This window comes from Pteronotus mesoamericanus, unplaced genomic scaffold (genome assembly GCF_021234165.1).
Source record: "Pteronotus mesoamericanus isolate MK-2021 breed Mesoamerican mustached bat unplaced genomic scaffold, CSHL_Meso_final scaffold_167, whole genome shotgun sequence".
Classification (NCBI taxonomy): Eukaryota; Metazoa; Chordata; class Mammalia; order Chiroptera; family Mormoopidae; genus Pteronotus; species Pteronotus mesoamericanus.
This window is the reverse complement of record NW_026555308.1, coordinates 26,193,913-26,210,205: the sequence shown is the minus strand read 5'-3', so window position 1 is coordinate 26,210,205 and position 16,293 is coordinate 26,193,913. Positions and strand designations below refer to the sequence as shown.

Below are 16,293 nucleotides of genomic sequence, written 5' to 3'. Positions count from 1 at the left end.
GATTCTTTGCCTGGATCTCAAGAAAGGTTTTTCTTTATTCTTCAATGGTTTCTTCTGTTACACTGACAATTTTTACACATGAAATGCACGTAGTTAAACAATATGCACATGGTTAAACAATCAAATTGCTTAGGAGGGACTTTGGTGAAATGTAGTGATGCTATGTGCTGCCCTCATCTCCCAGGTCTAAACCCAGGGAGAATGGAATTTTAACAGTTATTTCTTTTTGGCTCCCTTGTTATTTTCTTATTAACCAATTGACCTCATCTCTTGCCCATTTAGTCAATGCTGACATTCTCTATTCCCTTCCTGCTACGATAAATGATAATTCAGCTCAATCTTCAGCACCGCCACCCCTTCTAAGAGTTACACCAGGATTCCTGGCCCGCTAGTTACTTCTACAGCCTTGGGAGGCAGTGTGGTCACTCGGTTGTCCCCAGTCCGTCCACTTTTTCCTGTTTATAGCCCTACTTCTCATCCTGACCTTAGTCTTTCCTGCCAGACAGTCACCTGTTTTGGAGACGTCACCCCGTCTGCATGTCTTTGAAGCTCTGTTTCCCTTTCAGCACTCCTCCCTTCACCTTCCTCTCCTAGAAGTAGACCAAGTCTCTCTCTTCCTGGTCATCGTTTACTGCCGCTTTAATGGGACGCAGAGGGGGAGGAAGGGAGGAAGAGAAGACGCCTGTGCTTTAGATGGGAATTGCAGGCAGAGGTTCTCAAAGCATTTTGCATTTTCATGGATTTAATCAAGTTTTCAATGCGTAAGGCTCTTCCCTCACAGAGTTAAAATACCTAATATGGCCAAAAAATCAAGGAGAGGAAAAAAATGTACCTATATCATTTTCAATGTGTAGACTTCATATGTCTTACATTATTAATTATGTAGATTTTTTATTCAAAATACAGATTCTTGGACTTACTGAATTAATTAAGCTGGGTCTGGGACCTTCAAATATGCATCTTTAACAAGGTCCTGAGGTAATTTAATATTATATAACACACAGAGATGCTTTTATAATATTTTCACATTACTATATGTATAAATATAAAATATATATTACTTATAGGCAAAATTGTAGATGGTGGACCTCCTACCAGTTTGGAACATAGAATTGGAGAGAAAGATGTACCCTTAATATCTGACTTTTTAAATAATATCACTAGAACTTTTGACCGATCCCCTTGAAATATTGGAATATTTGTAAAGTTAAATGTTTTTTTTAAGCAGCAGCTTGACTACCTCATTGAGGCAGCTGGAACTTGCATTTAGTAACGATATATCATAACCTCTGTTTACTACCATTTCCTCAGCCTCCTTTCCACCATTTCCACAAGTTTAAATATCAGAAATTGAGATTGGTTTTTCATACATTTTTTAACAAGGATTTTTAACTGTTCTGTATGATTATTTTTTACCTCTGGGGTTTGTTTTTTTTTTTTTTCAAATTCATTTTTCAGTCGCCAGATTTTTAGTTCCAGAATTTTGTCAGCTATAAAAGGGTCCGTCGTTCTCGGGTACATTCAATTTCATATTTTAAATCATCTGAATGTTCTAAGCTGCTTCGTCCTCTCAGTGTCGGCACAGCACTGGCTTCCTTCTGAAGAGCAGCTGTTGAAAGGAAAGGAAGAATAGTGCCAAAGCGGCAGCACAAAAATTTGGAAGGATGATTCATATAAAACTCTAATTAGTACTTTATATGACATCTTAAAGGGATTAAATATTTCAAAGTCATTTTAAAACTGTTTATTGTAACCAGTCATTTTAAGAGAATAAATTCACCCACCAAGCAGTTAACTCCTCAGTATGAATTTGCTTTGAACAGTGAGTAATCCATAGTGATGCCCTCATCCTTTCAAACTACAATTAGAATTAATAACTAAAATTTTGCAAATACTATTTCTAGGAAGAACCATCGTGGGACATTTTGTCAAGTCCCTTCTTCTTAGGACAGGACGTTGGCTTTTTCATGAGCATGGTGCATTTCCTTCCTATAGGCTTTATGTTTTTTGATTTATAAAGGAAAGAATGAAAAACTCACTGATTTTGCTGGGCAATTTGTAATCCTCACAAGTATTATGTTCTTTTTTCAAATAGATTCACACTGAGTTGCAGTATTGTTTGTTCCTCGTTTTCATTTCGAATACTTCTCTGTTCCAGATTCACCAACTACTAATTGACCATTCAATTAGTGCTAGTCAAGATGCTCCGCAGCCATTGCCAGAGGCTCTTTGGGCCCTCACCGGGGAGCCTTCTAGAGCTGTACACAACCTGAACAAAGTTAGGCAGAGAGCTAGGACTCATATTTTTATTCTTTGCAACGCCTAATACAGAACATACCTGTGTATGTTCTGACACTTAATGACTATTTCTTGAATACGTGAAAGAAAAAGAAATCTACACAAAAGAAGAAAAGAATTTACAAAACAATCTAGTGATAAAAATAAAAAGAAAATCATATTTATATTTTGAAGCTCATACCAAGAATTGATTCAATGTTATTTTGAGAATTAAGCAGAGTCAGACAGAAACACAATGGTGATGATAATAATAACATAGCCTGTGGTGGCATAAATCCTGATGATTCATGAAGCCTTTTTCATACTCACTGTCTATTTCCTTATGGAAAATGCAGCATAGGACATTTAGGAAAGAATTGTAACCTAAAGCACATGAAATGTGAGACTTGAAATTAGAATATAGGAAAAGTTCCTAAAATAGATTTCTAACAATCTTAAGTCATGATGTTGTGTGCTTGAAAAGAAAGGCTGAATTAGTACATAGGTATAACGCTAGGATCAGTCTGGATAAGAGAAACATAGCAGGTGCACCTGTGAAATGACCTTGTATCATCATAGTTCCATGTGAGTCTGAGCTTCACACAGCTCTGGGGAGCATTCTAGGCCCCCCATTTAAAAGCTGGGCCAGAGAGCAGAAATCCAAGGAAGAATTCAGAGAAATGCTCTAAAAATTATTAAAGACTAAAGAAATAGGACCTACTACAAAATATTCAAAGAACTGGACTTTTCCTAAATCCTTCCTCATTGTTTCACAATTCATGATGATTCACATAATGTAACAGCGTGGGGGAAGGGCTGATTCCAATAATTCCAACTGTAGTTATCTTATAAAAGAAATATGCAAACTTGGCGGTAAGATCTTGGAATCAGCACATTGTCGTCCAGTGATATTTGGTTTACCCAGTTCAGGTTCTTTGGGGAAAGAACATTCTCACAATATTTTGTGGTGGTTCATGACTGACTTTTTGCAGTCAGTGTAGAATGAAAGGAAAATATGCTTATTTAGACTAAGTAAGCCATGGAGGATGTCATTTAAACAGAAAGTGTTAGAAGGGGTTGTGGAACCTACTTCTCTGGAGAGTTTTAAAAATAGGCCAGGCACTCATCTCTCTGGATAGTTTCAGCCTGCAGAGTAGCTAGAGGACAGCCACCGCCCTCTCACGTTCCCTTCCACGTCTCCGAGCCTTTAGGCTAAAACAATATCTGAGGAGGCCTCCTGGGCAGGGCAGTTGTTTCTAACTAGAGTGCCTTCTTGCCACTGGAATGATAAGTATATAAGGGAGGGTGGGGCCAGCATGCTCCCTGAGCCACACTGCGTTGGCATTACCGAGACAGGGCACTCCCTCTACCAGCACCATCTGCTAAAAACGCAGAGGACGCCAATTAGTATTAACTGATACTACTCTGTAGGATTTTATTTGTCCCACTGCATTGTGAGTGAGTATGCGTGTGTGTGAAAATACAGTAAATAAAACTAACTGGAAAGGAAATGTCGCTAAAAATCCAGAAAACATAAAGGGAAAAAAACCTCCCCGTCCTTGTGAGGTTAGGTTCCACTGTCAAGCATTCGATTCTTACTTTTCGAGTCTAAGATTTAGCGTCTGAATTTTCTGGGGCCTGAGACCTAGCTACGATTGTTTTCTGTTGTTAGCACATACCGGGTTTTCCTCTTAGGAAATGAGCTGTGCTCAAGCCCCCTAAAGCTACAGGGTAATGGCCGACTTCTCACAGGGGCTGAAGAGACAGACAGCAGAGCTGACGGGCACAGTCAGGACGAGCTTTAAATATCATGTACCCCATCATTTGGTGGGTGGGTGTTGTCGCTAACTATGCTTCCACTTCAACAAAGAAAGTGGCGAATTGCCAAAAACCAAGGATGTTCCATCTTAAGGGTTATGCTGAATCCTTTCCAGAGAACCACGTTTTGTAAAAAGATAAACTGTATCCTAAAATATTTTCTAAATTTACTTAGACACTCTAGAGAAGGAATACAGTATTGCGCCATGTAGCTACTATCGGTAGAATTAGAGCAACTTCCTCCCAACAAACGTATATCTTTATTCGTCACGGGGTCTCGGATGGCCTCTGTGGGATGGGGCACCTGCCAAGGTCCCAGTTGGCCCAGGGAGACACTGGACAGGCAACCTAAGCCTAGCAAATATACAAACAGGTGGCGAAAATGTAACTTTGTTCTTTTTTAATTCCTTTTTTCTCTTTGCTTCCCATAATTGCTGCTGCTTTTCTTTAAGTAAAGCAGTCTTTCCTCGCTGCCCATCTCCCAAATGCTAAGTCGATGCCCTTCGCTAGAAGTTTTCCCGTTAATTAAGTTGGTCTGAAGGTCATAAACCATAATCGATAGGGAGGCTGGTGGCTGCAGGGTGCTAATTGTCATCCCCAAAGAAGGACAGTATCAACAATCAATAGGGAAGAGCAGAACACTGGTAGATTTATGACTTTGGTTTTGAAAAGGTATGGGAATGCCCTGTGATGCTTTCCCCCCCCCGCCCCGGACTCCTTTGGAATGTTAATGCTTTCTTAGGGATGATTTCAGACACACTGCTCGGATGCTGCCTCTACTCACTGAAGCAGAATCCTCTGAAGAGTTGCTGAGGCAGAACTGAAATCATGGCTCGCCTCAAAGAAGCAGCCGTGTTGGCCGCTAATGATGCCTCACAACAGAAAGATGATGCTCCTTTAATTCAAGGGTTTTAATGGGAAGTTTCTAAGCCTGAAACAACAGCCTTAGATCTGGGGTGTGCCATCAGCTGCTCGCAGCTACCACTGTCTCCTGCTTTCACACAGCCTGGTCGGGAGGAATGGAAACTAAAGAAGCTTGTAACTACCTGTAACAGTTCCACCAGGAAATGGATCAAGTGTTTGTTCCGCCAGATCCAGGTACTTGACCAAAACTGTGTCTGTGACAGGCTAGTGAAATGCTTTTCTCTAACTTTACAATTTATGCATGAGAAATAATTACATTTTGGATCCAAGTTCTGAATTCAGAGCCAGCTGTCAGATAAAGGCTAATTAAGCAGTTGCTGAGTAAAGTTAATATGGGGCGGGGGGATGTAATGATGCTTTTATTCTTAAAGCATGCTTAAGTTTACAATGCTACTGACACTGGATTAAGGAATAGTAAAATAGGCTTTTTTCTTTGCTAAGCTGCAGTAAATTCTTCATGAAAGCTATTTGGCCATGACAGTATTTTTTTTTTCCCTTTCACCTCAAATATCTAATCTCCCAATATATAATAGGGATGTTTTAATTTGTTTACAAAGGATCGCAACTCAACAACTCAAAATGACAGCACCGACTGTCCCTGGCGTCCCCGGGTGATGAGCAGCGGGCAGCCTTAGGCTTCTGAGGTATCAACAAGCATTTCTTTTCACTAGGAAACATAAGGAAAGTCAAGGAAAACTGGGTAGAATAGTAATGTTTACTGCTTGAAGGTAAAAGTTTCGGTTTGCTAACGGTGCCTTTTGATATCCCCAGCGACTGACTAAGACTAGGTGGTATTTTTCTGATGTTCTCAGCTAGGCTGCAGCCTTGCCCTTCAGCCCCTTTAAAACTCTTCAAGCAGACGGTAGGAGGATGACGAAGAGAGGGAAGAAGTGAAGCTGAGGTTGGGGCTCAGGCAGGAGCAAGGTTTCCTGCTGACCCAGAGCTGGCAGGCATCAGAACGGCAGGGTCCACCCCAAGCCCAAGCTGCCCCTTCTGCGCGCTGACTTTGCGGAGGCAGAGAGCGGAGGGACCAGCCCTCCCAAGCGCAGCAGTGGGGGCGGCAACATTTGCGAAACTGCCTGTTGACACCCGTAGCTGACCACATTCACATGTCTTTAAAATCATTGTTTATGGGCTTTCTAGTAGCCTTGGGTCTATTGTCTGAGTGGATAAATGATACTTACTCTTAGCCATCCTGTGAATTCTGAAGCACCAGGGCTATTGTAGTGGAACAGGGGAGCTGTATTCGGAAAAGAAGAATATGGGAGTTGCCATGTATTTATGTGAGCCGAAAGAAGGGGGGTGGTGGTTAAAATGCATGAAGTACCTGCAAAGAGCCTGGAAATGGTTACCTGAAGTTTTTGGCTGGCCACCAAGAGGGCCATGAATCGTGTGAATTTATAGGAAACATTTTGCATCTTTGTGTGCATATCCTGGAAGGCAAGTTACTGTTCCCAGAGCTCATACACAGAATTTCTACAAGATTCAGAGATATCTACAAGATTCATTTGCTTATATAGTGATTTGATTGCTTAGGTGATGAGGTGGCTTTTGTGGAGGGCTCCCAGTGGTGGGGGGAAAGGTACAATAGGGTTGACTGGGATGTTCATGTGTCTGGGGGTGTGGTGGGTGGGTGGACCTCCAGAGGCTCCAGTTATGCAAACAGTAATGCAGCTGAGGCTTCCTTTAGCTCAGAAAGTAGAGAATAATTCTGTTTCACCTCAGCTTCAGGATATGTATTATTTTAATCATTGAAAGCCACATTAACATTTCTACAGTCATCTTCAAAACTGTGGGCAAAATAATACTGCACTTTTAAGTCAGTTCCTCTCTGCCAGTTGTTGCAAATTCAGTCCTGCTTACCTAGTCAGTTTCCTTCCTGTTGCAGTCTACAGATTGGGCTCACTAGTCGGCTGGATAAATAGAAATAAGGTACCCAGGGAGTTTTTGCAGGACAGAGTGTCCTGTCTGTCACATGGGAAGGTAAACTGGACAAGCCTGTGAGTGTTCTTTCTCAATGGACGAACTGTTTCTAACACCTACTTTTGAAAACATGTCAAGTCACATAACTAGGTTCCTGGCCTAGAGGTTTTAAAAATTAGGTACAGCAATTATGTGGTTTAGGAGTACTTAAAATACAGACAGCATTGCTTAACTGCACCCTGCACACCGCTCGCAGCTGAGAGATGACGACTTTCTATTCATTCTAACATGCCAGAGAGGAACCTGAGATCCAGTATCCTTAGGGGGATGCTGCTCTCTTGGCAACAGATTTTTTTTTTTTTTGTTTAAATTTGGGGCAATTGCTTATAATCTTTATTGCTTTGTGTGCTGATTTGCATAACAAATCAGAACTAAATCTTATTTTGCACAAAAATGGTACAAAGAGAACACACTTATTTGTCATCACCTATTTATTGACCACTCAGTGCATGCCAGGCAGGACTGCTTATATACTGCATCGGCCACTACTGTTACTGCTACGATTGTAGGAGGGCGGGTGTGAGAGCCGAGGACCACAAAAGTGAGATGGCAGAACGAAATGGCTGTGTGTGGTACCACACACACTCAACTCATTCTGCTGCGGCCGCTTCAAAAATAAGAAACATGTCATTGCTTTGAGATATACTTTCTTCAGATAAAATATTTTTCTTTACTGCGAAATTGTATAATGAGATGCCAATGAAATGAAATGTCCAAAGGAAGGATCCAAACTTGAGAAGGGCACATGTTAACATTTAGAGTTTCCATGTAAGACATTTGGATTCAAGATATTTTCAATGGCTGCCGTTCTGGACTGATAAAAAGCAGATTAGATTAGAAGGAGTTGACCCCTTAAGTAGAGGGAAACTGCTTATCTCCAGTTAATTTTTATATTTCAGACCCACCAGTCAGCAGTGAGGCCCAGGAATATTTAAAGGACCGAATAACTCCTTTTCAAATAATGAGATTTGTGACTACGAAAGTGTCACTGTGACTCAGACTATCTGCGATTCTTTGAACCAAGATCTAATTCAAACACAGTGGTCTGACATCCCAGTTCAGCTGGATGACATGGTGTTTTTTTTTTTTTTTTGGTTTGTTGTTTTTTTTTACCCTCTGTCTGTATCAGCTGGCACCCTGAAGTTGGAATTCAGTTCCCTGGACTGTAAGGGGCTAGAGATTTGAGTTAACCTCTATTGAAAGAGGCAATGATCCCCGAACACCAAGGAATTCCTCAAGGAGCCTGTTGTTTAATAAGGGGAAGAAGACGAACCCCGTGGAGACGTGCCCTGTAACAAGGTGCTGCCGCAGAAATGCAGGTAAAGTGCTCTTGGAGGCAGAGCAGAAAGCACCCACTGCCTTTGGTGAGGGGGCGGATGTAGGCCCTGCTGAGGAAGTGGTGTTTGGTGAGGACCGTGGGGGAAGAAGAGAGACCGACGGGCAGGAACAGGGCGAGGAGGAAAGCGTCGGGACTCAGAGCTCACAGGTGGGAAACCTGGAGGTGTTCAAAGAACAGCAGGTGTTGGGTGAAGCCGTAGAGCAGACCAGGTGAGGTTTTCTCCCCAGGTGTCCCGGACTCAATTGCATGTCAGCTTGTCCTTATCAGTACATCAGTCATTTTACTCAAAGCCAAATGTGATTTGATGTTTGTCCCTTTTTAAACTTATTGTGAAAATAAATTAATATCTTAGAAAAATTCCATTGTCAGAATATGACCTAATTTGTGGTCCAGAAAACAGGGGTATCAGACCCACGAGGGGTTAAGGGGCGGGTTAGGGTCTTGGACACTGGAGGACAAAGGTTCTCTGAGGAGAGGAGTAGCGAGATCTGAGCTCAGAAAGATGGATCTTGATGTGGCATGTAGGAAGTATGGGGAAAGAAAGAGTGAGCCTCTGCAAATTACTCCTAAGCGAGTGGCTAATAGTGAGAATGACTGTGGCTAAGATGGACTGCTCACACGGGGCTTCGTAAGTGATTCAGGGTGTTTTACACTTTGTGAATATCAGAGCCTGGGAAGCCTGGCTTGAAAAAAGGGATGTATTGTAGGATTTTTTAAAATGGCATCTGTTAATTAATATTTCCTCTGTCCAGTGTTAAAATTAGACTTTATTCCCTGAGCGTGCACACACACACAGACCTTGCAGAGGGTAGACACAGCTGTGCTGCGTGTGCAGGGAAGCCAGTCAGGATTAAAACACTGCTCTACCTGCCATCTTGCTTATACTGGAGATAACTGCCTTTTATTTTTTTTTTAAGTGTATTTTATTGATTACGCTATTACAGTTGTCCCGTTTTTTTTCCTCCCCTTTATTCCCCTCCACCCTGTACTCCCCTCCCACCAGCATTCCCTGTCCCCCTTAGTTCATGTCCATGGGTTGTACATATAAGTTCTTTGGCGTCTCCATTTCCTATACTATCTTTAAACCGCTCCCCTCCTCATCTATTTTGTACCTACTGGTTATGCTTCTTACAGGGGTACCTTTTCCCCCATTCTCCTCCCTCCCTCTCCCCGCTGATAACCCTCCATGTGATCTCCATTTCTATGATTCTGTTTCTGTTCTAGTTGTTTTCCTAGTTTGTTTTTGTTTTTAGGTTCAGTTATTTACTACCTTTAGTTCTTATTAACATTTATGGTTGGGTCAAAGTCTTCTGAAATAATTTACCTGCCTGGATTTCACTATTCATCTAAAAGAAAGATTTCGTTATTTTGCTAAAAGCAATTGTGAACATTCCTAAGAATCATTTATACCAAAAGGGACATTTTACTTTAAGACAGACATTTTTAAAATGTACATGTTTTTGAATATTTTTGTACTGTGGTTACATTTAGTTCTTTTTCTGCATCTTATATCTGATGCTTCCTTTAACTTAAACATGCTTATTGAACTGTCCAAATTTGTAAATTATTGATTAGCTCATTGTGGGTTTAAAAAACAAAAAAAACTCCAGATTCTTCCAAGGGTTTCAATCACACCTAGGCAAAATTGTGAAATAGTCGGCATTTCTTTCCGGATCTCTGTGTTTCTAAATCCCTTTATAACAATCTCCTGGTTTTCTCATTTCTACCCACCCAGGTGGGTACAGACGGCCCTGGGAGGAAGCACTAAGGAGAGCGGCATCGGAAGCTCCGGCCCCATCTCCGGCCCCATCTCCCATTACTCCCCAGGACTCCCGTGCTGGGCCATCTGCTCATAGCATCCATGTCAGTTCCCCCTAGTCCTCTCTAGCAGCCCCTCACTCCCAGCAAGATGTTCCTTCAATTTTCCCCCTTTTAATCCTCACCCATAGATTTTAGAGAGATAGGGAGTGGGAGAGAGAGAAAGATCAATGTGAAAGGGAAATTGATTGGTTGCCTCCTGTACACACCCCAACTAGGGATTGAACCCACAACCTAGGTATGTGCCCTGAGCAGGAATCAAGTTCCTGGTCAATCCTTTTGGCATACAAGTCAATGCTCTAACCAACTGAGCCTCCTGGCCATGGCCTTTCTATTAACCACATTTTCCTCTCCTTCAAGTAGGAACAGTTTTCACAGGCAAATCCTTACTGTGTTACTGTGTCATTTTCCTTGGTAAACTATTGCAATTTAATGTCCTTTAATGATATGACCAAAGGAAGTAATCTTAATAGGAATTTGGGCACCAGAGTATCCAGGGAGGGAAGAGGCTTACAATTTATACAGAGCTATAGAGTTTTCAAAGCACATAATCACACTGCAAAGAGAGTTAACCATATTCTTGCATCTGCCTTTTAATCAGAACAAGGTGGTAAAACCAAACATTTTTAAATCACTCTAAACTGAATCCGATGACTAGGTTATTTGCCGAGGGTCCTTCACATGGTTGTCCATCACTGAATCCTACAAATGAGCTCAAAACCTGAGTTATTAGAACAGCCTAAGAAATATGAGATGATGAACTAGGAGCAAAGGAGTTGACATTTGCCTTGTATAGAGGGCAAGGCTGGGGAAGACTGCTTCTGGGTGTCAACACGGCTCCTATCAGTGGAGACTTGAGGTGGGAAGGGAAGAACTGAACAAGGCACTGCTCTACTCGGCACCAGCCTGTGGATGGGGAGGAATTATCACAGGCTCAGAAGATCCTATGTCTAGCTCTTTGCTGTCTTCATTGAATTTCACAAATCCTGAAATGTTTATGTTGTGCATTTATATAGTTAATGATCTTTAATTTTCTGTATTTCCTTTTTTGATTTATGGAGTGTTTCATAAGGAAATTTCTGAAAATGCAAACCTGTATTTTCAGCTGCATTGAGAACAGACATAGAAAAGGACTCTGCTCTCATCTGGGCTGGAGGGAAAATGGACGCAGAGTGGGGCCCGGCGCGTCAGTGGGAGGGCAGGGGTGTGAGTGTGGGGGTCCGCACCAAAACGTGAGAAGACAAGAAGGAACATGGCAGGGGCACCTTAGGTATCTATTCTGCCTATACATGGCTTTCTTTTGACTTAGCCCTTGGAGAGTTTTCTATTTGGTAAGATTAGGTCCAGTTGGGGTATTTTGGGTGGGTACAGACGGCCCTGGGAGGAAGCACTAAGGAGAGCGGCGTCGGGAGCTCCGGCCCCATCTCCGGCCCCATCTCCGGCCCCCTTCCCTCCCCTCAGCCTCAGTTACCGATCCAGGATGAACAAACACCCAAGCAAACCAAACCAAGCCTGATCGATGAACATCCTCTACAGTCCTAAGGAACTTATTTTTTTTAAAATACTGTCAAATTTCATCCCAACCTTACTTCAAAATAAAAATGAATCATAAATGTTTCCTTTGCAACTATGTTAGCCTTTCAAAAAAAAAAAAATCAGTCATGGAACTGTGAAATATTTTCCCCCCAAACTGATAACTCATTCCTCCCAGATACTGCTTGTCACTCCCTTTATGAACTGCTTTTAACACTGGGATTTTATAGACTTTGAAGTGTCAACATACATGCAAAGTATTATGATCACTACTGCTGTACTTCAACGCAATGATTATAAGTTAGCTGAAGAAATATTGCATTAACTTTTTAGGTCATAATTTCTATTTTTATTTGGTTGCTTGTTTTTATTGAGCATAATATTTTGAACCATGTTAATTTTCATCCCTGACTACTCTGCTACGTAACTTTTCCAACAGACTGAGTCATAAATAAAGGTGTCATATGATTTTCTATATAGTAATATGTAATACAGATACTCTTCTTTACAAAATTTGATTTAAACAGATTTAGGTCAATATGAGAAGCTTTTAATGGTCTTTGTGTATACTTCTATTTGCCTTTAAAGCCAAACAATAATATCCATATTCCTTAATTTTTCTATCAGTAAAATGTCCTCTTATTCTCCACGAAATTGTCTTAAGGAGTAAGAAGCCATTGTGAGGCTTTTAAAAAAATGCAATCATGGGGACATCTGCAATAGCGTCAACAATAAAATAAAGGGGAAAAAAAGCAGTCAATCAATTCCATTTCCCTAGCTCAGTTCTCTAGGTACTTCCTAGGGTCAACTATTGAAACTGGCCTTTGTTTTCTGCAGAAAAAAGAAAAAGCAGCAGGAGCCTAATGGTTTGGAAGTCCGAGACACCTCCTTTGCCTCTTGGCTCAGGCAAGGGAAAGCAAAGAAGCATTGTAGCTCTCTTAGTCATGTCTTCAGCGAAGCAACACCTTGTTTTTCTTCTTTGTGTGCTTTTCAAAGGCTTTTCACAGATATTCATCCTCATTATAGCCACATGAGATACACAGGTCTTTCTACTTCCATTTTCACAGTTTAGTGATCTTTCCAAGGTCCTATACTCTTTTGGCAGTAACGTGGAGGCTAGACCCCAGAACCTGATGATCCCTGGGAGAGTTTCTATATTGAGCACATTTTTTAGCCTCAGTGTCCTTGCCCTGAAACTATAGAGGTCCCTGCTTTCATGGAACTTGTAGTAGAGTAGCTAATACATGTTGTGTTTAGCCACAGTTCTTGCAGATAGTTGGTGTTCAATCAATGGTATCATTATAGGAATGATATAAGAGTAATATTATTGGAGGGAACCTAGAAGAGACTTGACACGGAGGCTGGGTTTGGATGTTAAGTTGGCAAGCACATTACCTTGCACATTTCTCATTTTCTGTACTCTGGTTACTTTCCCTGCCTGTCCCCCCTGGCCTCAGGTGGCTGCTCTGAGGACAGTCTGGTAATTTCATGCAAGAGTAAAATATTGTACAAAATTAGGCATCTCTAGTGAAAAAGTTTAGAGAGTCCTTCCTCTTTCTGGAAAACATGACTGTGAGCCTAGAAATAAAGTTGCTCTTTGTTAGTTATTTCCCTTTCTTCTCTTTCTTCCTTCCTCCAGATAATTTACCCTCTCAAGGTGCCAACGCCATGATCTCAGCAGACTGATGATGGAAGAAAACGAAACTGGGAGATCCTGTGCTCTGTCTTCCCTAGACAATGGATGGAGGGCACCCTGTCCCTTCACCCCTAGTGCCCTTCGGGGACACGTTGTCAGATTCTAGCATGTCTCTGGAGCAAAAGACTACATTTGTTTTTGTGATTTTGTTGTTCATTTTCTTGGGCATCCTCATTGTCAGGTGCTTCCGGATTCTTCTGGACCCATATCGAAGCATGCCGACCTCGACCTGGGCTGACGGGCTTGAAGGCCTAGAGAAAGGGCAGTTTGACCATGCCCTTGCTTAGAAGGGGGAGCAGACCCCCGCCTGAAGGGGTGAAGTGCTTCATGTCTTGGCAAGGAATTCTCTTTCATCAATGTTCTCAGCAAATCAAGTTTTAGCAACGTCTGTTCCTAAGACTACAATCCATTACTCAGTAAGCATGCTGTTGGGTTAAAACATTTGAGTATATTGGAAATGGAGCTTTATATTACTAACCGAAAATAACGTTAAATGTCTGCGCACACTCAATGCACGATTACTGTCGAGTGTGTGCGACGGTGGAACCAAGAGCATCGACGCTGACATCAACTTTGTCCTAAGAGGAAGCACTATCTAACCCGACCAGAGAATAAAGACTAGAAAGGATCTGATTTGAATTTGGTGACAGGGCCATGGAGAGACTTTCTTGCTTTAATCCTGTCCCTCAGACTGTTTTATTTTCATGGGATTCTGGGTCCCAGGCAGAGAGTGAGGAACATTGTGCTCAGTGGACCAAAAGCAGGTTCTTGTTTTCACCTAAAGCAAAGTGCATGGGGAGGCCAGGGGAGGGCTTAGAAGACATGGTTCCATCCTGGGAAAATATGAGGATGGTATTTAATTCTTTAAATAAACCTGGATTCAACGGTTCATGGAGATTTTAAAACTATTTGCCAGAGCAGGTACATTCTATGTATTCATATTAATAACATGTGTGGAGGTTGCTATACATAACCTGAATTTACTTTCTTTACACAAATAACTGAAATAATAGGTTACCAGTGCAGCCTCAGGTTTGTTTGTTGTTTTTTTTTTTTTTTTAAATAAAAAGTTCATTGTTTAGAGGAGGAGACTTTCACCGTCTCAAGAGAACTGTGTGTTTATGACTGAATATAGAAACCAAATAAAACTTTTGAAGACACAGAAGAGTTTCCTCATATTTCTCTGGGACTAAACGCACTGGAGGCAGCGCGCCCTTCCGGGCGCTGAGCGTCTGAGTGTTCTGAGGAAGAGAAAAGGAGCAAAGACCGTGCGAGGTCATCTAATTCATCCCCCTGCCATTTCAGAAAGGGCTCCTCCAAATTGTCTTGTACGCATAAAACCTATTCTAAGCACCATTTAATTCCACCAAAAAGAGAGAAGTGAAAACCTCTTACTCCAACTTCTATTGGTGGGAAAACCTTCCTTGTCTCTAAACTAAACCCCTCAGGCTGTATTTATAGTCTATGTCTTTTAATTTTCTTCTTAGCTACCCATTGTTTTTTTACATTTATAAAAAGTTTAAAAGCCACTTATGTCTAAAAAGGCAGCCCTTAGTAAAAACTGCGGTCTTGTTTCTTTTTTTTTTTTTTTAAACATTCTCTGGGGGTTCTACTGCCTAGACTACGCCCTCTCTATTTTCCCACTGATTTTTTTTTCTTTACTTAAATAAAATTGCTTTATTAAATTTACCTTTTTAAAGTATACAATTCAGGTATTTCAGTATATTTACAGAATTTGTGCAAACATCACCACTATCTAATTTAAGAATTCTATATCCACTAGCAGTCACTTCTTATCCCTTTTCCTCTCAGACCCTGGAGATCTCTAATCCACTTTCTGTCTCCATGGATTTGCCAATTCTGCACATTTCATATAAGTGAAATTATAGAATGTGTAGCAAGTTTTCAAGGTAGGTTCATTTATATTGTAGCATGGTCAGTATTTTGCTCCCTTGGATGATGAAATAATATTCCATTGTTTGGTTATACCACATTTTGTTTATTCACCGGTATAGTGCTTATTCGCTGGCTAGCATGAAGAATGATATTATGAACATCTGTGTACAAGTTTTTGTATGGATATGTTTTCGGTTCTCCTGGGTATATTCCTAGGAGTGTGTTTGCTGGGTGATATTCTAACTCTATGTTAAACTTTTTGAAGAACTGTGAGACTATTTCCCGAAGTGGCTGCATTATTTTATATTCCCATCAGGAATGTATGAAAGTTTTGATTCTTTTCTTACCATCCAACTACTCAACTTTCTTCTTTAGCTGTAGAATTTATAACTGAACACATCACTTTAAGAATGAGTCAGATTGAAAAAAGAGTGAACCACTCCGTGGTTTCTACATGCTAAAAGTTTATTGATGCCTTCAAATATCCTTTGCTGCTAGATCTAAAGAAAAACACAGACACTGATTTGTGGTCATCCTGTGGTTTATTAAGCCACCTGAGTATCTTGGGTGTCTTAATAACACATATTTCCTTAGCCCCCTAATTATAAAGTTTCCTTTTTTCTTCAAATGTACCATGCCATGTATGTCCCCATTAAATTTTTCTCTTACTTTATTGGGAGTTTAACCAAAGTTATTCAGGTATTGACTGAGCACCTGCTTCGAGCCTGGCATTTCCAGCATTAAAGAGATAGAAAAAGTACAGGGTTATTTTCTGCTCTTAAGTACCTTTCTGCCTTGTTGGAGAGCTAAGAAATGAAAGAAGGAATATGCCTGAATCATTGTTCAAATGATTAACGTGGTCCTATGTTTGTTAGACCATCAGAATCATCGGGAAGCTATATATATATCTCTCTCTCCACGCACTAATTTTTGGTATACAAGTTGTACATGGTCATAGTAAAAAATGCAAACAAGATGGAAACATATAAAGTAAATAGCAATAGTGAAA

At 41.0% G+C, this 16,293-nt stretch overlaps 1 protein-coding gene across 3 annotated transcripts; it reads left to right on the top strand.

The window, feature by feature from the left end:
• Positions 1-4,826: 4,826 nt before the first annotated feature.
• CTXN3 (cortexin 3) lies at positions 4,827-14,553 on the top strand. Of its 3 annotated transcripts, XM_054589873.1 has the most exons (4): positions 4,827-5,193; positions 5,577-5,663; positions 8,132-8,321; positions 13,332-14,553. In XM_054589873.1, exon 4 carries the CDS (start codon positions 13,430-13,432, stop codon positions 13,673-13,675), a length of 246 nt encoding a protein of 81 aa, XP_054445848.1. In that variant the 5' UTR covers positions 4,827-5,193; positions 5,577-5,663; positions 8,132-8,321; positions 13,332-13,429; the 3' UTR covers positions 13,676-14,553. The 3 variants fall into 3 exon arrangements, with proteins under 3 accessions (XP_054445848.1, XP_054445846.1, XP_054445849.1); XM_054589871.1 differs by lacking the exon at positions 5,577-5,663 and having other exon boundaries at positions 4,829-5,193; XM_054589874.1 differs by lacking the exons at positions 4,827-5,193; positions 5,577-5,663; positions 8,132-8,321 and adding an exon at positions 8,335-8,550.
• The last annotated feature ends 1,740 nt before the right edge of the window (positions 14,554-16,293 follow it).

Excerpts from the sequence above, each read along its gene's own strand:
- CTXN3 (XM_054589873.1), top strand. The coding sequence starts at position 13,430 with ATGGATGGAGGGCACCCTGTCCCTTCACCCCTAGTGCCCTTCGGGGAC.